The sequence below is a fragment of the Schistocerca cancellata genome, chromosome 4 (genome assembly GCF_023864275.1).
Source record: "Schistocerca cancellata isolate TAMUIC-IGC-003103 chromosome 4, iqSchCanc2.1, whole genome shotgun sequence".
Taxonomy (NCBI): Eukaryota; Metazoa; Arthropoda; class Insecta; order Orthoptera; family Acrididae; genus Schistocerca; species Schistocerca cancellata.
The window spans coordinates 644909097-644931549 of record NC_064629.1 but is presented as its reverse complement, the minus strand read 5'-3'; the positions used below and the strand labels follow the sequence as shown (position 1 = coordinate 644931549).

Here is a 22453-nt window from a genome sequence, read left to right as displayed (position 1 = left end):
ATGATCTCAGGGAGTATTCTCCGAAGAAAAAAATTAGGAAGTTTTATGTGTTTGAAACCAACAGACAAGTGTGACCCACACACCTTCGGTCACAGAAGAGATAATGAGTCCTAGCTTACTTAAGCGACAAGAGTTATAGTTAGATCAATTATATGATGCGCTGTGAGTTGCCAGTTTAAAAAAAGTCTCTTTTGCATTCAAGCGACGGTCTGTTTTGGCAAGTATGCTCATCGTAAGACCACTACATTCACCTCTTATAGAGTACTTGGCAAAGTAAGTCGTATCGACATGTTGTGTGGTGCTGTACTGTGTGAGAACAGTCTGTGATGAAATAAAATTTCGCGTGTGGCTAAGGTCTCCCGCCAGATAGACCGGTCGCCTGGTGCAGGTCTTTAGGGTTGACGCCACTTCGACGACCTGTGTGCCGATGAGGTATGATGATGAGGACAACATTACACCCAGTCCCCAAGCGGAGAAAATTTCGGACCCATCCGAATCGAACCCAGGCCCCTCTCATGGCCTTCTGCCGCGCTGACCACTCAGCTATGGAGGCGGACAGTTCTGTGATTACATCACCTTTCCTCGATATGAGTGGATGATTTTATTAGAAATTCAGTTTATGTTGGTCACTTGAATTTCATACATGGCGGACAAGGAGAGTTAATGGAATCCATTAGGTGAAATCCGCAACCTGCTATCATCCTTTACAAATTAGCGGAAGGAATGTCTGCGCAAAAGCGAACGTCTGAGTATCGGATGATGTGTCTGAAGATTAGCACAAAGATCCGAGTCTATTAATACGAATCAGTGATTGCTTTGTTCTGAAGAGCTGAGAATCTTGCGCAATTGGCGATGATTTCATCCTTAGGATTACAGCGTCAGACTGCACAAGGCTCAGCTCACCTAGCAGCAAATATCGCGCTATCATGATCTCACAATCTGAATTCTGTAGAACATATCAATCATACTCTGGGACGGAAGAGCTCCTCTCCAGACCTTTGACACTCTGAGAGCAGTTGAACAAGAATAATAGCATGTACAGTCGTGGACAAAACGAGCGAGACCCCTCGCCTTTTCGTTATGCTGATCCGCACAGCTTTTAAAGTCTGCTACACAGCATAACAGGCAAGGCGACGAAGTGCTACCAACACACTATGCACAGGCGTTCAAATGGTTCAAATGGTTCTGAGCATTATGGGACTTAACATCTGTGGTCATCAATCCCCTAGAACTTAGAACTACTTAAACCTAACTAACCTAAGGACATCACACACATCCATGCCCGACGCAGGATTCGAACCTGCGACCGTAGCAGTCGCGCGGTTCCGGACTGAGCGCCTGAACCGCTAGACCACCGCGGCCGGCTATGCACAGGCGTGAAACTGAAAAACTATCTTAACTTTGTCAGACTGTTAGCAATAATGTGTAAGACTATATTAATTCTGATTAGTGTGTTAAACACAACACGTAAATGTAAGATATAAATGAAAGAAGAAACCCTAATTAGTATGAACTGTACTAATAAAAATGAATTTCAGCTTACCGAGATAACATAACCGTTTCAGTAAGACAAAGTACCCCAGATGGTTACGAATTAGCAATCTGAAGAATCTTGTCCGACTGCACACCAGTCATCGGTGGTCCTTCTCAACAAGACTGCGTACATGTGCTCATGTTTATTCTTCTGATTAAAGGAAAATCGGTACTAAAATATAATGTGTTTTAAGGGAGTGTGTGAAAAGAAGTAACACTTAGGTATAACCATAATGTGAAGGCCAGACTGAGAGCGTTAGCACACGTAAAAAGTCTGAGGGATGGTTGTGATGTTTTCCTTCATGTATAAAACATGAGTCAAACATTACAGAAGAGGATCCATAGTTCTGTGTCGACAAGGCAACAATACAGACGTTCTGCGGTCTCTTGACGAAGTGCGATGCCGTCAAAAGTGATACGTCACATCATGAAGTAAAAGTCATTCCGACAATCATCACTGGTCGTTCCGTTTTGCTGACCTGGTGATGATCTTAGTGGAAGTGTTTTTCCGCTGCTCTGCTGCGATATCTTATTAAGTTTTAAGAGTGTGTATACGTCATGTGAGTGACCGAGAGTACGTGTACAATTCAGTATTGCTCTTATGTTCTAGTAGATGAGTGCGGAAAGAAAGCGGGCTTTACGGTGAAACGTCACCGCTCCACATGACACTGCGGACGTCTGGCACTCAAAGAATGATGCTTAGTACAGTCTGCTGACACAGAATTCTATAGCTATTCGTAACCGCCCCTTCCCTTGGTGATAAAAATTTCTTCAACCAAGAGTATTCGAAATAGATACCTACTGGTCAATAGCTATCGTTCTACCTTCCTGTTATATAAATGCTGCCGCCTTTTTCCCCGCCGAAGTAACCTGTAGGTTAAACAGTTGAATCATATTCATCCCTTCTGTTGTTCCATCTTGTCTGTATAGCTCCTTTCCTCTTCATTACATACCGCACACGCTATAAGTTTGTTTATCTGTATTATGAGGAACGAGGTTATCACTGTGTGTACGAGAACAATGAAATTAATAACAATCTCGTACTCTTTGTTCCTTAGTTGGATCCCGCACCTCAATTTCTACGCCAGGCAGAACGTAGAAGTAAAAATTATTTTATCAATTTTGGTTGGAGAACGTCGTAGCTGTTTTCGTAAATTGCACTGTAGGAAATACTGCAACCAGCCACATGTTTTCTTGAACTGATTTTATTATACCATTACTAGTTTCGGGCCTGAGCCCATCGTCATATGGTAGCGTTGATTCCTTACCAAGTTTTACATCTGTGTCCTAAAATATAACAAAATTTATGTGATGCATAATTTACAAAAGATTTTACATTTGCGTCCTCTATACATATAAGTGTAAAACTACGTAATCAGAAAAATCTTTTAAAATCTCTCGTAAACTACGTATCACAAAAATTTTGTCATATTTTAGGACACAAGTGTAAAACTTGCAAAGAAGTCAACACTACCATCTGAAGATGGTCTCAGGCATGGAACTAGTAATGGTATAATAAAGTCATTTAAACAAAACTTGTGTCTGGGTGCAGTATTTCCTATGGTGTAATTTAATAGAAGTAAACATTCATATGGGAAAAAAATTGTCTTTGCTTTATTCACAATAAAGCACAAGGAAAACATCTGAGCTATTTCTTTGTACACATATCTTAGAACGATGCCGAAAATTTACCTATTCATCACAGATTCGATCCATATACATTAGAAACTCGTAGCAGCGTATGTCGAAAATGGAATGCTTTCTTTAACACAGATAACTTGTTTTGGAGCAGCACAGAGAAGGACCAGAAAGAGGCAATGCTTTCTAGTTTGCAGCGTTCCTTCACGAATAAATTTACTGATATACTTTATCAGTAGAACAGTGCATGATGCATACTAACATCGACAGCAGCGTTTGCTATGTTTGCTGAGAATTTAAATCCACTGATACAAAGGCTCATGATGATGTTATGTACAGCTGGACATTCACCGACGTCAAGTCACTGCGATAGAAGAAGAAGAAAGAAACATCAGAACATTTTGTGGTGCGAAGCACTAGTAGAAGCTAGTGTATATGGTGAAAGTCCAGAAAGGCAACAATTCGTAAGGATGAAAAATGATTTCGCCGTATTTTAGGTAGCATGCAAACTTTATGCTAAAATTTGAAGTGGAAGTTCTTTGATTTTGATGACTTCTCATTTATTTAATGAAAAAGATTTTCCTGTCCAAAGTACACTTTTTAGAAACAAAATCTGTCAGCAGTAATCTCCAGAAACATTCAGAGAGTGTGTGTGTATACTTAATCGGACGAATACTAATACATGGGAGTAGAGCCTTGTAACTAAAGTTGCGAAATCCGCTATATTTGCCAATTCCTATTCCGACAACAGCTGCGCAACCTTGGACGTACGCTGTTATTCATAACGAGCCAAAACGCAGAGGAAAAGATGCACATACGTTTCGTAATAAGAGTACGAAATCAGCGAGTTCGCAAAACAGAGGAGTTGCTGAATGCAGGCTCGGAATGCAGCGTCGTAGAAGGAGAGCAGCAAGCATTTTAATGTTCGTGTTTCGTGATGCCGACTTTTACGAGTCAGCAATAAAAGGAGAAGCGGATGTATTTCTTTATAGGGGCCATTTTCTGTTACACCGGATGAAAGCTTGGAGCAACTTTTATCAAAATTTATGTGAAGAAAAATGCAGAGGGCAGTACCGTTGCAGATTTCGTTGTTGTTTTGCTAACGACGCACGAGTTAAACTGTTGAGGTACTTAAGTAATTACGAAGGGTACTCTTTCCCGTCTTTGAGAAAGAAATTCCACAGATTTCTTTAAAATGAGATTCTTTAATGTTACTGGCGTCTTCACTGACGAATATTGACAGTTGTCATGTGTGTTCTGGATGAAACAGAGACTGTGGAACATTACCAGATTGCTCTACAGGTTGTTGAATAAAAAAGAGAATATCAATACCTGATAAATTACGAAAGCTTATTAGTGTTGATGGAAATCAGTGTTTCACACAGTATAACACAGAATTAGAAGCACTCTAGATACTTGAGATAATTCTCATTTATTGTTCCGTCTCAGTTTCACAATTTTCTAATTTGATTACATGTTTCTATCACTCTAATTCATCTTCAGATCTAAGTAATTGCGTCAGCAACCCATCTTCTCTACCCAGAGCAGAGTACTCTTAATTGTTGTTCTGAGTAGACAAGACGGGTTACTGATGCAATTACATAGATCTGAAGATGATACAGAGTCATCGGAACAGGCAATGGAATTAAAATAAAAATTTGCAACAGACGGAGCAACAGATGAGAATTGTCTTAAATATCTACTCGTATATAGTTGCTGAATTCTCTTAAGACGGTTATGTTGACTATAGTTGAAAGCACTGTGTTGATCAAAATGACAGACGCGACTACACTACCATATTACCATCGTACTTGAGAAAGTGGTAGCAACCGAGGATTTGTTTTTTCCCTTCTTAACCAGTAGTGTACATAATTTAAAGGAGGGCTTTATTTAATTGATGGCAAGGTCATTAGAGACGGAAGACTAGCTGGAATACGTCAAGGCTGGCGTAGGTAAACTGTCACTCCCTTTTCCGAATAAACTTCCCAGCATTCACCTTAATCGATTTAGCGACACCACAGGAAACCAGTTCTGGATGGCCAGAGAGAGGTTGGAACCCGGCCCCTCACGCGTGAGAGTCCAGTGCTTTAATCACTGTGCCACGTCACTATGTCTTAGCAGTTAGTCCAGTGATTCTGGAAGGAAACCTTATCCGCAAAATAAATCTTCGGAATCTCTCACACTGAGATCCGAAATAGATGGGATGCAGTTTAATCAGAACGTAGAGGAGGGATGGCGGAAATGTGGTACCAGAATACAGGTTGAACAAATAAGTCTCCTCGTAGTATAGAAAGACTCTTGCCTAGAAGCGAATTTGACCAGATTACTAAGTATGGAAGGGGCAGAAGGAAGGCTAAAATTCTCAGTAATAATGTTTCCTTATGACAGTTTGCAAGAACGTGTTGCACGCTCAAAGGCTGCCCCATGTCTTCACTCTTGCATTCCCCTGGAAAATGTTTGATTTATATATAATGTGGAAGTCAAATTAGAAGTTTTATTTTATGAAGATACCTCCTTCGAAATACGTAGTGACTAATCATTTTACACTGACGGAAAAGAATCGCAACACCAAAAAGGAGTTTTTCGACAATGACGAAAGTTGGTAGGCCCGTTTCTATATGTGAAAGATCATGTCGATTCAAATTTCGCACAATTTACATAAGAGTGTCGCTAGCAGCGCTACTATGAAGATGCAGATGAGGTTTGCTTTAAATACACGTTGTAACGGTCGTGGGCTTTAGTTATCTTTGAGTTTGGGTGTGGTGAGTTTATTTTAGTCAATAATGTCTTTAAGGCGACAAAGACGCCTTTATCAACACCTCACTGAGTTTGAACGAGGCCTTGTAATACAGCTACGAGAAGATGGTTGTTCCTTCTGCGATACTGCATAAAGACTTCGTAGTAATGCAGTTACTGTACGTGATTACTGGCAGAGTCGCAAGACGACCGGACTCCGGACGGTCACGTGGTACTACCGAGAGGGAAGATCATGTTAGGCGTAACTCTCTGGCGCATAGTACGGCATATGCAGCAGAAATCTGAACTGCATTTGGCACCACAGCCACACAACCAACTGCTAAAGCTCTATTACTGCAACGGCAGCTCCGAGCCAGACGCCCTGTAACGTGCATTTCACTGACCCCAAACCACCGCTATTTGTGACTTCAGTGGTGTCAAGCAAGAGCTCATCGGATGGTAGGAGGACGTCTGTTGTGTTTTCTGATGAAGGCTGGTTCTGCCTCGGTGCCAGTGATGGCTGTGAATTTGTTAGAAGGAGGTCAGTTGAATGCCTGCAACCAACCCGTCTACGTGCTTGGCACACTGGACCGGTACCTGGAGTTATAGTCTGCTGTGTCATTTCGTATGACAGCAGAAGCACTCTCGTGGCTATCCCGCGCACCCTGACTGCAAATTTGTACGTCAATGTGGTGATTCGACCTGTCTTGCTGCCATTCATGAACAGCATTCCGGGGGGTTTTCCAACAGGATAACGTTCGCCCAGCTACCGCTGTTGAAACACAACACGCTCGATATATGCCTTGGCCTGCTCAATCACCAGATCTGTCTCCAATCGAGCACATATGGGACATCAGCGGACGATAATTCCAGCGTCATCCACAAACAGCATTGACCGACCAAGTACAACAGGCATGGAACTCCATCCCACAAACTGACAGCGAGCTCTAGCACAACTCAATGTATGTACGTTTGCACGCTTGCGTTCAACATACTGGCGGTTACATCGCTTACTAATGTACCAGTAGTTCACGTCTGCAACAATTTACCTCGCGCTTAAATTAACCTGTGACCTTGCAATATTAATCACTTAAATTTGAGGCTTGACAAATTTACTCCCAGAATTTACTTAGTCTGCATTAATTATTTTTTGGTGTAGAGATTTTTTCCGTCAATTTATTTCTATTTTAACACTTTTTTAAATATATTTTGGTCATCCTTGTTCACTTTTAGAGAAAATACTTTTGTAAATATCGTTACAGTAATGTGCTCACTCCTATCATAGCTGCTTCATTCACTTTAAACATATTGCTAGGAATGAGTGTCTTACAACACACTTCATTCGCAAAAACAGTTGTTAATAAATTATTTTATCTCCGTGATTTGTTGCGAATCCGTGTCGAACGTAAATTCCAAACATCGTCAGGCGATTCTGATCTCTAAAATGTGTACGTGAAACGCACTTCAGTGTGCACGAATTCCTAGCACCGTTGTGCGCGTCTGCCTAGCTGACGTCATGCTATTGTCGGTTGTGATATTTTTGGCTTCACGCTCCACTTTTGAAAGACTCGCTTACCGACGACTATCAGACCTTAACACAAAGTTTGTATGCACAGTAACAATTTCAAACAAGACAAGAGCATAAATTTGGATTTCAACTAGAACAGATTTTGAACGCATGACTATTATCCCAAATTTTAAATGCCAAATTGTGTCAAACATTGCTGTAGAATAGTCTGCGGAAATATTATTTTCCAGTCTCTTAAAATGTTCTTTTGATCTGTGATATCATAAAATCTTCAATACTGACCTGTTATGGGAACATACCGTTCCATTTTGCAAGCAATAAATGCAGCTCGCACCAATTTCTTTCTGTTACTGGAATGTGTAGGATTCTTTTCTTTCAGTATAAGAAAACTTACACCTCTCAGGATTACAGGCTGACGTAACATTACGATTTTTTCTTTGCTTTTCCTCCATATTATAGCTGAAGGCAAGAATAATGAAGCAATTTTAACAATACATGAAAACAGTGAGTGCATTATGATATCTGACATGGGGTGTGATGTGGTTTGCCACTATGTGGCAAATGTAAGTAGCTGAAAATCGAAAATCAACCATCTGAATCATTAAGTACAAAGAAATCACAGCCAGGTATTAAAGCAATATTTATATTCTTCACCGTGAAACAAACACAATGCACCTACAAATGCTTATGTTGTAATATCTAATACTAAACATGAGATATGTCATATGTATTAAGTGTTCGAAGAAGGTTTAGAGTAGAAAGGTGAAAGATCAAGCAAGAGAAGATTTTAATATTCCGTTCGAAAGTGGTGAAAAATGAAATACGGGGACCAGTAAGTAGTGCGTGCTTCTCAGGCAAGTGTTACAGCATGTCATTAGTCACATTCTTTACATCCGAAAGCTGTAATTACACAAAAGCTAAGCATCAGATCAAAAGTTATATACAGAAAGTTTAGTACCATGTTGATTCACAGGCATAATTCCATTTGTACAACATCTTCTGGAATAATTTAGAGGTTTTGAACTCATTTGTTGCACTACTGTAAAGCCAAGGATTTACATTACAGTCGGCAGCTCGTGTCATTGATCTTCCACCAATCACTGCTCTCTGACTGACGCCTTCGCTATGAGAGTATCGAAAAGAAACTGGCAATTTTAATAACACACAAAAGAAGTGTGACGTAGCGATACTGGATGCATTCGATCTCTCCTATTTCTCCGCGAACACTGAGAACTACTAAAATATTTACAATAGAAATTTCAACGGAACTGCTAATTCGAACTGTATAACAACATAGTATTGTGAGTGTTCTCTACAAGTATGCTAGAAGGCAATTAATGAAACTGCTGTCTTTGAAGTATTGAGTCTAAGTTGCAGCAGACATTATATGTAGTGAAGAAGTTATCTAGTCATGCAATGAAACTGAGTCAAGAAGAATGAGAAGTGAGTAGAATTACCTTGGTCCGCACTTCGATCTTGTCGCTATAGACAAGGACTACCCGATCCTTGCCCGGGCTGGTGGCCAGGAATGGGATGCTCTGCTCGCAGGGCATGCACGGGATGGAGGGCCATGCAGCATGCACGCAGCGCCAGCACGGGGAAGACAACAACAGTGGGGCAAATCAGAACGAGGCCTCATAACACAACTGCCGTCGGGGACATACTGGCTGCTGCCCGCGGCCGCCCGCAACAAACTATACCACCTCTCATCTAACCTGCAAACCAGCACACGCACCAATGTCACCACCAGCAGACAACCAACACCAAATATTTCTGCTCACGCTTCTCGAAATTACTTAGAGCTCATCGGTACTGGTTTGTTTCCCCTCAAGTACCAGCTACCGCCAGTTGTCGCGGACTCAGGGAGCTGACTTTCTCGTACCCATTATGACCGCTTCCAGTAGTTCACCGTGCCATAATGATTCGAGATAATTAATGATAAACGGTAACCAGTCATTCTGTGTTATGCGCTTAAATACATACATCCAAGCGCTGTTCTGATATGCGCTTTCGTGTGTCGACTCGAGTGACAAAAATTTTCTTGACAACATAAAAGAGGCGTACCTGGTTGCCCAAACTATGTTACAGAATAATATACGTAATAACAGAAAAAAAGTTAACGCTCGAACAAATTATTGATGTATTTCCTAGTGTAACACACCCCATAGTGAAACTTCGTGTCTTATGTAAGAACGACAGACCTTAATTTCGAGGTTTCCGACAAGTGCTAGCAAACAGAGGGCCCGCTATCTTTTGAGTAGTCAATACTCGTAATTATTTTAAGTATACTGAGACACTGTAAAACTATATTTTTAACTGGAAAGACGTGCTTTTTAGCAGCAGTCGTTAGCTCTAGAAATAAGGAGCACATATTAATGTTAGTAATGGTATGTTTTATAAAATTAACTGGAAGATGAACAACTATCAAAAGTATAGATTTCTACTCACCGTAAGGCTGACACGTTAAGTCGCAGAAAGATACAACGAAGAGATACATTTAGCTTTCGGCTAAAGCCCTCTTCAGAGAAGGAAGGAAAACGCACTTTGGCCGGAGATAGTGGTTATGTGTACCTGAGGTGTGCCTGCTTGTGTAAATGTGCGTGTTTCCCTTTCTTTTCTGAAGAAGGCTTTGGCCGAGAGCTAAGTATATAACAGTCTTTTCATTGTGCCTGTCTGCATGCAACTCAGTGTGTCATTGTTTTGGTAAGTAGTAATCTATCCTTTTCTCAATTGTTGATATTCCAACCTGGACTTCCCATATTTGGTTTTATCTTGAAGATGAGCTATTTGTGAAGATCACGAGGGCCAGTAAACAGCGGTTCCATCTCCATTACCATGTAAACAATGTATAACTGGAGGAAAAGGCGCGATGTCTACAAGTTTTGGCATCATATTTAATGCACACATTCTTACAATTACAACAGCTTCCCTATAAATCTTGATCGCTATACGGATTTTTTCTCTAACTCTATTCACCAGCAGACATTAAATTTTAGTTATACTTTCTCCACTCCTTTCTTCTCGTGCCGTTAAAGAAATTACTGTATTCTATTGAAGGCAAAAAGTAAGTGATTCGGTATTTAAGTGGCTTGAGAAATAACATGTACTAGCTTTACAGAAAAATACTAACTTATTTGTGCAGTTTCGAACGCAGAAAAACTTGTTTCGATAATTTGATCAGTTTATTAACCTTAGATTACTAAACCCTAGTAAAAGTTACCAATGCAGAAGGGTAATTAACTATTGCATAACCTGTACATTACGTCTTCCTTTGAGTAAAATATGGACTAGTACACGCTACGATGGTTTAGTAGCAATGTAAAATTTTCCCCCATTTAGTGTTCTAGGGTTACATACTATGTCTATCCAAGATACGAAATAAAACTGATACATGTACGTTAACTTTAGTGGCCCGAATATTCCTACTGAGCATTATTTTATAATTTCAGAAAACTAGCTTCATATATCTTACTATACTAGCCTAGAAAACGTTTTCAAGCATTAGTGTTTCATTATAATGACTAGGAGACTAATTCTACACAGGTTCAGGTGAAGGAAGTCTCTAACAAACACAAAGCTAGCGCAAAACTTAGAGTGGTTATGTGCAAGAGACTGCCTACATACTTTAAAAGCGTTTGATTATTTTGTTTTAATTGTACAAATAGTGACTGGCTACATTTTACCATTAATTACGTCGACTGAAAGCCATGTATGACAGAAAACTCTATTTAGTTCTACTTCAGTTTAACTGCAATTTATTGGTTTCCCGTGGCCAGTCTTTTTAAAACCGGCTTAGAGAAGCGTGAAGTCATTTAAAAATGATTTTCGACGTTTATTATTTCGATAAATCTTGGTTTCATTCTGTGGTAAAGAATCACCCGCGGCAGTTCTAATAAAACTGACAATGGTCCTGTACCGGAATCTCAGTAGTCGAGAAACGCTATTCGGCGCACCAAAGAAATATCGGTGCGATGAATAACAGGTTTTATACACTAAAAAGTGGTATCTACTTATCATCACAGTCATGTTTCTGGGAAGCACTGAGCAACTTCAAATTCTTTCACTCCCAGAAATATGCTTGTCAGTGTGCTTTGACAAAGGACGGGTATGTTAATGAACAGCGTCTGCTGCAGCAACGCTACGACATAAAAGTAGCTTTTGATTATCAGCAATGGAAGCAAAATCTTCAAATCATGCTGCAGCAAACCTGCGTTTTAACTTTTGAATGACAGTTGTTTCTGCAGCAGCCGCCAGTATTCCTCGAGCTGACTATCTAGTATTAACTTATAGTATCCAGTAGTCATGACATAAAGTGTTACAAATTGTTATTTCTTTGATGCAATAATACATGAAGTAATATATAAAAAATACTATAAATATATTGGGAAACAGGCTTCAGTTCAAGCAGCTTTCCTCCTTTACCTGCCATGGAAAAAAAAAAAGTTAATCCTAGTGCAGCAGTCCCCCGTACGGCCTCTTCTACAAGAAGTCAGATTGATTCCATTCAGTCTTTCATGTCAGGACCTTTTGTCCATATATACAGGTGCCAGATACTTTACAAGCATTCATGCTTTTTTTTGTTAGTAATCATGAACTCCAGAGATGTTCTGAAAGCAGTCACTGTTTCGATGTTTGTGTGTAGGCACCTATTTTGCAGCCTTTACATATTCATTCGCTGTCAGATACACCAGAGTGGCTCGGTAGTGTTGAAACAAGAAAGCTGTTCTCCTTGTGCCAGTTACAAATTCTCCAGTCTGCCGGATATTCCACTCAGTCCGTTAATACCTACGACTGGCTGATATTGCAGAAAGCTCAATTTCAGTTGTTGCAGTATCATATTACCATATTCTACCGTTTACACTACTGGAGTTGCCTTTCCCATAAAATACTGCTATCCTTCATCTTAAGAAACTACGTCCGTCACATCACTGCACAGCGTATTAATTTTACAGTTTTCATGATTTTCATATTAGTGATAGATGAGGGCATTTCAAGAATGCAGTCTTATACCAAGTGACAGTAGCTTATTACTGTTCTGGTGAACTTCATTTACGCACAGTTACTGCCAAATAAACGTTCAAGTCTGTATCGAAACCTTGGAGTCTTTGAATATTGCATATATTTCTTATGTGTAAGTGGCAAAATTAACACAGCTATCTAGTATATACATTACTTTTTAGTATCCTACTGTGAATTACTCGAAAGAAGTCGGCCCAAATTTTGTCCGAGTTAAGCTGTTTTCTGATTAACTTCTGAGTCGTGATGGCTACAAACGTCAGTAGTTCTAAAGTGGCCAATTTATATTGACATCGGTTTATACGCGACCCAGGGCAGACAGAGTCTAACACCAGTATCCTTACTGACAACGATGATGTGGCATAATGAGTTCTTTTAGAATGATGAATTTTTAGATAAGGAAACGCATAATCTTTGAAAAAAAGGAGAAGACTTTTCTGTTAGATTAATAAGTAGCGAGGCATTTAGTTAAATATTCATTGGAATTAGTATGCATACTATTCAGTCAGTAGGAGAGGACTTGAGAATGTTAAGCAGACTGTAAAAGCTATTGTTGCCAAGTTACCTCAGAAAATACCGCTTTTGATGTTGCCAGAGCCGCAAGGAATCTGCAAGTTAATTGTGTGAAACTAGCAGCAAAGCCACGCCCCGCGCCGCATAACAGAGTTAGTATTGAAGCACTTCAAGTCCGTCGCGTGTTAAGGCCACGTCTAATGGAATTTACACAAGCGGTCTGAGCGCTCCCCTCTGTCGTTGTTGCCATAGTCTGTGAGCATATTACCGCGTGGAGTCAAGATACATACATATTCCCAGGTTGTGCGGAAAGGTATTTAGATTCCTTTCTAGTTTATTTGCGTCTTAGCACATTTATGTATACCACCGTGGGAACTTACGTCAAGAACAGAAACAGAAATTTAAGTGACGATAAAGAAAATTATTATTTAATCAAACACAGTCTAAGATGATGCCGAAAAATGGGGGTGATAAATTTATCAACGTATGTTTAGGGTTAGTGCTACTTGATTACTACCACGAAAATGGGAACTTCGAACCGTTAATGAAACTGCAAGTGAATGTCTCCGAATATTTGCAGCAGAAATGGATATGAATCTTTTTTTTAATGCAATACTGGACACATATAACAAGTGTTAGTAGACAACTTTAAAGGTTTAGGTTTCAAAATGGTGCTGTTTAGCACAGTGTCTTTAGAAGATTACAGACGAATGTCACTGATTGTGAAGGAAAATATTAAACATCTGAATTAGTTTCAAGCAACGAATTGTTTGATTACAATGTTCCTCACTTTGCAGTACGGTATATTATTATCAGCTATAGCAGTAAATAACAAATAGCTACAAACATTAAAAAATCAAAACCATTGTCTGAAGTGAGTGGGACATTATTTTATTGTTACATTTTGTCAATCTTTTTTTCATACCATCATGATATCTTATTTAACGTAAGTGATCTGATTCGAAGTTAATGTCTGTATCTAAGCGTATATTCCATAGCTGCTATAGAGACATTGTAATAATACTCCCTTCGATTTCTCTCTGCTCCAAAGTCATTTGTATAGTATTTCAATACTAAAATTCCGAATTTTTCCACATGAATACCACATCCGAATTTCTCTTTCTTTTAGATATAACACAACGCAATAAGCTGAACGTTTCTTCGTAAAAAAAGAGCAACACGAAATTTACTGTTTTAAACTTCATAGAAGTATAGCTGCAGACACATACTTTCATGGACAGCAGTATCAAGAGACGCAGCGTGAATACACTACCTAGGAGTGTAATACGTCCTACGTAGTAGAAAGTCAGACTACTGATGAATGGATTCTGAATATAGATTCTCAGTATTTATTACATATTGGCAATGAATAACACTAAAACTACTTGTGCTTCTTAAATTGTTGGAAATATGTAATACACCACATTCAAAGTAAAACTGATGGATAAATTATTGGGCTAAGAATTTTACAGTGGCAGCGTAAGCAGCTTGGTGACGTATTTGAAAAGCAAGGAGACATCTCGTCGCCGCTAGACTGCACTTCAAACAAAGCTGAAGTTCGTAAACGACTGGTCCGACTTGAAATTTCTCTAAAATGGAATTAATAGTTACTAGCCCCACAGTAAATTTCTACCGTTATTTCGTCTGTAACACGTGCGAGGGTGAAATTACGTTATTTGCATTCCTATAATACAGAAACGGTAGGTTTTATGGGACGAGTTGTCACTCGGAGTGATACCTATACCATCCCCACTAGAGCACTCAAAATGTACTATGGAATTTTCGGAAAATCCTGTATGATGGACTGCGATACTCTAGAGGATTGTTGGGAAAGTGTAGGTTTATAAGACAATTATTTACCCATTCTTAGGATTTCTTTGTGTGTATACACATTTATGAACACTCCAGATGACTGCGAACATTCATAAGGTATAGCGAATAGTTTTGTTGTCGTGGAGGACTTGTTCATCCAGGTTATATGAATGCCCCGAAATTTTATATTTAACGCACTACTGAAAAGGCGTCACTGTGTATGTGAAGCGTTTGTCTACAATAGTGAGAATTTGGGGAACATTATAAGGCGTATAATCAATGGTTCTTCTCAGATTACGTTCGTAAATGGAATGAGAAACAGGGCAACAAAAACGATTTTCTAATTTTCTCATGGAGCAGAACCACTACAGAGAATGAAGTTTAACGCATATTCATGTGATTGCGTTGATATAATAGGGGGACTAAAGTCATATGGTAACAAGCAGCGTTTGAGAATCACTGATATCGACGCAAAAGAAATTCCTCGGTTGAAATATGCCATTTGGTGGCAGTTTCACCTTATATACAAACATATTTTGGTGAAATGTAATTGAATCATCCTCTTGCAGGAATAACACAAAAAAACAGGGTTTTCCCGCTGTTGAATGTCAGTCTGAAGTGCAACTATTTCGACTGTTAAGAACTATTAATAAATTCGGCATGATATTCGCAATATTATTGCCTCAAACCCAATAATGAGAAATGGGGATAGGTGAGTACACCAGCAAAGGCAACTAGCGGTTTAAATAATACTATTTCTTTACTAAAAAACATTACTTAATAAGCAGACAACCCCAGATTGTGCAAGAAACAATTTTAAAAATAAACTAGTTTAGGCTCCAGTGGAGTCTTCTGGGGTTGTTACAAATAGGCACGTAAACGGAATTCATTATGTTGTTCAGTGTTTGGTGCTCTCTTTGTCCCAGTATGCACCACGGCACAAGTGAGTAATTGTTGGAAAGAAATTCACGTCGATCTAATGGAAAAAAGAGGTAAAAGCATTAAAATGGTGTTTCAGCAACAACAGAGTTAATGGAGTCTTTCTTTCTCAGGCGTAGAAGAGCTCTACTCGTATACGTTGTATTTGTAGTAGTTGTTTCTCAGATTGAGATGCCATACTAAATATCATAATTTACAGATAGTTTAAGCCTACACATATGGTATCTCCATACGCAAGCAGGCGCGCACATTGGCACATTGGTGTGTGTATGTGGGGGAGGGGTGGGTGAGAGAGAGAGAGGGGGGGAAGGAAGCGCACTGTCATTCATTAAAATATGATTTCTGCCTTCATTTTGATGCATTTTTGTGAATATAATTTTTGGTACGTGACGTATGTTCTGTCCGCAACTCGTGGTCATGCGATAGCGTTCTCATTCCCACGCACGGTGTCCCGGGTTCGATTCCCGGCAGGGTCAGGGATTTTCCCTGCCTCGAGATGACTAGGTGTTGCTGTGTTGTGTTCATCATCATCATTCATCCCCATTACGGTCGGAGGAAGGCAATGGCAGACCACCTCCGCTACGACCTTGCCTATTCGGCGGTGCTTGTCTCCCGCATCGTTCCCTACGCTCCTCGGAGTATGGTACCTCATGATCATCTCATATGTTCTCCTTTTACATCGTATTTTGGCGCTATTCGAAGATACTGTCCAGTATGTTGCTGTCGGTTTCTTAATGGGTTGTGCAGAAGCGGATTTTTCTGTATGGTAATGTTCCCTCTCACACTCATGACAAAAGCGAGCTTTCACAATGTCGACACGCTTTTACTACTAGTGCGACTGTTCACTGTCTCAGGGCCTCAGCACATATGAAAAACAATATGTCAGGCACATAGACGCTCTACCTAGAGGAGGAACATGGAACCACTTGAGTCAGTACACAGATATGGAACAGACAACTCTCTGGGTGGTGAGAAAGGAGGGAGAGGGGGGGGGGGGGAGAGATCGCAGCATTTACTCCAGGCCTAATTCTTACGTGATTGTTATCCTTACTCACTCAATCTTTTCGGGTTGATATGTGCACACCACATCACTAAATACCTATATTTAATGTATCTTTAATCCACTATTTTTTATCAGACCTACAAAAGATTTACGATGGGTGCACGATAAATAATGCAACCCTTTTTTTCTCGGCCAATTTCGGTTGAAAACATGTGGAATTTGCTATGGAATGTCGTGGAACATTCGCACTTCAGCCCTAACAGTGCCATGAAGTTTCAATAGGTGGCGGCGCTATACGCCCTCCTGTGGCGTGATCACCGATGGGTGTGACACTGAAACGTGCCATAGTAAAAACGGAAAGGGCCTCTCTAAAACCCTGAAATACGCCAAAACAGTTGGTGGCACCTGCCCACATATACTGTGTATTTTAAAACTGTACCTTCACAGAGGAAACCTGCAAAGTAGCACATGATGCCTGCAGGTTGGTAACCACTTGACACACCTTCGTGGCCAGTTGCCTGCCAACAGGTACCTAGGAGTTATTCGCAAGTTTTCTCTGTAAAGGTACATATTTGGGGGTTCGTAGGGGACCCTTTGCCGTTTTATTCGCACATGTGTCAATACCACATCCATTCGTGATTACGTCACAGGAAGGTGTGAAACAGGAGCACTGAAAAATAATAAAGACGCTTTGCTGCTTCAGATTACGTTCAAATTTCGCCGTATGGTTCTGAATGGTCTCTAGTGTTTCCAACCTGTGCATGAGGGCAATAACTGCGGTCGCACTGCACTCCATAGGATGCGATGGCATTCAACGGGGATGCAGCCCCGCAGCGTCCATAGAAAAGGGTTAAAACGTCCAAGAGTGTCAGCAGTGTCAAGGTTGTCAAGAACGTCTTTCTGTCGCTCACTACACAGCGACCGCAAAATGTGTGGGAATTAACGACCCAAGGAAAGGGGTGGTTTCATTGACGCTCATTACGCTATCCACCTGAGGCCCTTTCGTTATGATTCGGAGTGGCGGTGTATCTGGAACGCTTTCTTCGGTCACCCATTAGAAAACTACGTGACTTCAACGCTGGGAGTCACGGTTCTGGCCTCCATCACAAAGGCGTCAAAAGAAGGGGTGAAATGTGGTTAGAGGGTCTTTGACGACGTTCCCATCGTGTGACACGTCCTCGGTGACGTTAGGCAGAATTATGGTGAAATTTGTTGCCAATGTGAGATTATTAAATCACTTTGCACGTCACGTGGACTTCGAAGCACTGATCTTTTTTCTTTTTGTGTCGACACCTTGCTGTTTGAAGCGTTGTCTAGCCGGAGAGTGACAGCGCAGGGCACTATCGTTTTGCACCATTGCAAAGGAATTTCAAACTTATGCGCTGGAATGGAGGACAATTGTAGGCTTTCGAAAAAATGATCCTTTAATTCTGTTGCACACTGTAGAATTTAATTGCTCTTCTGTACTTAATATCATTTATTAGACTACTACTGCTATGATCATAAGAAACACTGTTTCTAAACAACGTATACAAAGTCGTGGAACAGAATGGAAAGTGAACAAACTCGGTGTAGTTTTGACGATTTCAGTCTTTCGGCCGGGTTTATAAATCCAGTGGAATCCCACATCGAATCTTCAGTAGGAGTTTGTTCAAGGAAGACTTAAAGAGGTATTACAATTATACTTTGTGAACGACACCAAATGTTGTATCTCTTGAATGTGAAGCACTGTTGACAAATAAAAACCGTCTAGCAGTTTACATCTTGGACGAACAAGCTATTACCTTTATGAAAGTAGTTATAATTATATTTCTTCTTCTGTCGGCTGAAAACCATAAATGACATGTACTTCAGGACAGTGTTGTAGATAGATCTGCATTAGCTACCATACGACATTTTCGACCACAAGCATGTCTTTTCTGCAGACAATAAGGTAAAAAGAGCTAGAACTCGGATTTATGCGAGTACATAACAGCACTGCTTCGGTTTGTCCTTTCTTCATACAGAAAGTTGTGGCATAACATTTTACCATAAACGTCTTCTGATTGCAAGTTGTTCTAACAAGGCACGGATGTCAGCGAACTTTCCCTTTAACTAGCAATAAAAATTTGAGCTGTTGGTGTGACTATGCCTTTGAACTAAATGAGGGGGATATGAGAACACTGATATAGATGCATTTGAAGGCCTAAGCTAGAAATTATTTTTAGTATTGAAAAATCCGGTGTCGTAAGTTCCAGAGGCCAGTGTGAGCACAGTGACAAAGAGTAGAACGTCATGCTTCTACACTGCTATAATATTAAATGAAAGCATTTCCAAAAATTCACCGCAAATGTATAAGAGAAACTATAGGAAACCTAAATTACTATCGTCGGATGAGCACTGGAGCTTCGATCTTCCTGAATACGAATCCACAGCCTTAACCACTTCGCCACTTCGTTTCGTAAACGGCTTCACGCAACCAGCGGAATTACAAGCAAACTTCGTTGTCACTTGATAAAGAATTGTAGCCCTGAAACTGATAGAATTCAAAACAAGTTTCTTAATGTAATGTATAAATGACCGCTGTTACAAAAATTGTATGCCTCCGAGTCACATCCCGAAGGACACGAAATACGTTTACTACGAGGGTTGGAACTTTAACAGTGGCAACTATTAATTTACAGCTCGTACGAAAAAGGTATGTGTTTCAAAGCTTTACTGACTTTCAAAGTAGTCACCAGCATTGTGTATAACCCGTTGCCAGCGATGTGGAAGTCGTAGGATACTGTTAGTAGTGACAGTTGTGTTAACAGTTCGCGCGGCGCGGTCTATTGCCCGACGAATTTGTAGCAGTTCTTAAGCGAATGCCTTGAAGTGTTTCCTTCAGTTAAGAAATCAAGTTTAACTCACGAGGGCTTAAGTCAAGGGTGTGCAGTACGTTGTGTTCCAAAAATGAACATCATAGAGACAGAAGTGCTGACACTTTCTGTAGGACCTGACCATCATTTTGCAGGACAATGCTCAAGCACGTACAGTGCAAGCTGTTACTTATTTGTTTGACTGATGGGGCTGCTAAGTGCTATACCACCTACTGCACTCCCTGACTTAAGCACTCGTAATTTCAACTTGATTTCTTAACTGAAGGAAACACTTCACGGCATTCGCTTCAGAACTGCTACAAATTCATCGGACAATAGACCGCGCCGCTCGAACTGTCAACACAACTTGCACTACTAAGAGTATCCTATGACTTCCACATCGCTGGCAACGGGTTATACACAATGCTGGTGACAACTTTGAAGGTCAGTAAGACTTTGAAACACGTATCTATTTTGTACGAGCTGTAAATAAATAGTTGCCACTATTAAAGTTCCAGCCCTCGTATATTGATGTAAAAAAGTGAGGTAAATATGTAACTCTGCATGTTTCATCGGTACGTCATAAACTCACATCATCATAAATATCGGCAGTGCAGGCTACGAATGATGTACTCAACTGATTTCGGAGGAAAACTAATGAAGATTTGTTCGAATGATGTTGTAGTACTATACGAGAGGGGAGCCAGTTATGTTTAACATTGCCGAACTGTATCAGATCATGATGTTTATTAAGGAGATATTGTACTGCACGTCATATTTCACAGTTCATCACACTATGTGTTGTCTCTCCGTGATCTTGTATCTTACTTTTTTGATGGGTAAGTGTTTGTGCAGATCATGCAATATAACTCTCAAGAAAATCTAAAGTAAACAACGTATCGTTTAGTTGGAATGAGACTTGACGCTTTCCCACACCCATTTTGAGTGACGGCCCTAAAGCCGGGTTTGACTCATCCTCGCCCAGAAAGCCAGTCGTAGCTCCAGCTGCAGCGGAAGGTTATTTTCGCTCGTACTTCCCACAAACATCGTGAAGGCACCGATCGTGGCGTCCGTGGTGGAATTTCCCGGAATACGTCCGAAGCTGCAGAGAAAAACCAGGTAAACGCCGTTCAGGGCGAAGGGGATGAAATTGTTATGACATATGCGTATGATGTCACATCTGAAAAGCATAACATTCATTTTTGTTATTTTCATAACTTTGTCTCACCGTTTTGCAAGTTAGGTGGTTAGCATACAGGAACGAACTTTTGTTTCATCGTTATAACGAGGAGAATTGCTGAGTGACATATTTAAGATAGTCTTGCTAATTATATGTTAGCTTTCTGATTTCTTCTCGTGTGTACACCTGAAGAAATTAATACTAACAAGTATATTACGTAATGAGAAGTGTGCAGATAATTGCTCAAAAAATTAGTTTATCACTAACAGTAATTTTGTGCGTCTGTTTGGATACAGACAGCATACCTATAATGCAGCAGTAAGCAGATACTGGGATTTCAAGAAACTCAAGCAGTTCAGATTTTGGAAGACTCTACAAAAAAACGGCTGGTCGTAGTAATGTCTTCTTTTATAGCGTACATTCGAAGTTTTTAATCGTAATTGCAGGACTGAAGCAGTTATAGTTCTCTATATCGATCGAACTGAATATGTTATGAATCTGTTATGAGAATCAATTTAGTTTTCTTGAAATAATCTTTTCTAGTATGTATGGAAAGAGAAATCTTATGATAAATTAAATGACATAGCTCACATACAAATAAGAGTGACTGAAATTCTTTTATTTATTTGTGTTGTCTTTTATAATTCTTTTCATTCTCTTACATCTATGACCACCATTTTCAGTAGTCTATGTTCAGTAACATAATCATTGTATTGGACTCTACTCCTTAGCTACAGCTCTTACTTTCCATTTCCATACTGTATATTTCAGGACTTAGGCTTTCAACCTATCTCTTCTTGTGATGTGGTTTCTGCGCAGAATTTTTCCTCGTTTTTTCATTACACCGTTTCATTTCACATTTTGTCTTTCTCATTCTTGAGACATACAACTGCAATATAGCGTCTTTAATACTTTGGTCGTTCTATTTCCACGCTCTGTCACATTCATTAATTGCCGGAAGCAGAATGACAGGTGCAGAGATTTGTTCGTCGAGCATAATAGTTGACGCTGACAGATGTGATTTCCCGAAAATAAACTGTCTTCATCTATGCACGTTCGTTTTTCAAATCTCTTTCGTTTCCATCAGGAGCGTCATTCCCAGATTCGATGCATAGCATATTGTTAACCTTTTTAAGTCGTTTTTCATTACTTTTGTAGCTCTGTTTTGTCAATCGTAACCCAAACTTTTCTGAGACAGTAGTGTTTAGTCTTCTTAAAAATGTTCTTCTCTTAACAGTACAGACGTTGTTGTCACAGGAATTTTATGTATATTTCTTTCCTAGATTAATGTGTTGCATTAGTGGACTTATTTAGTTCTTGGCTTAAAACTTCTGAGACTGTCAAATTCACACAATCGTAACCCCAATCGACATGAACTTACTTCACTGTAACTTTTATTTATCCTCCACTCTATAAGAAACATCACCATATTTATTAATCCAAACATGCTCTGTTTCTTGATCATTTCGTTACTACTAGTAGTCGAAAGTGAACAAGAATGTATGTACTTTGTCGACTTACAGAATGTATTAAGTGCTCGACTTCCTCAGGTACGAAGTGATGGGCTGTGAAACGTGACAGGATTCTAGATACACTTTATGATCGATAGACGGTACACCGCTCGTACGTTGGAATGGACGGTCAACGGTGAATTCTAAAGACTCAGATCCAAAAATCCTGGTCCAGATTCATCTAAACAGTTTCAGTAGAATGCTCTA

General features: G+C 39.9%; 1 protein-coding gene across 2 annotated transcripts in view; it reads right to left on the bottom strand.

The window, feature by feature from the left end:
• LOC126183280 (potassium voltage-gated channel protein Shal) overlaps nt 1-22453 on the bottom strand; it is a 1105332-nt gene that overhangs the window by 115768 nt on the left and 967111 nt on the right. Inside the window, exon 5 of one of the 2 annotated variants that reach the window (XM_049925108.1) lies at nt 8893-8973. The exons of the other annotated variant lie outside the window; for it this stretch is intronic. Coding sequence (XP_049781065.1) covers nt 8893-8973 — 81 coding nt within the window. The remainder of the gene's footprint in view (nt 1-8892; nt 8974-22453) is intronic. 2 annotated transcript variants of the gene reach the window in all.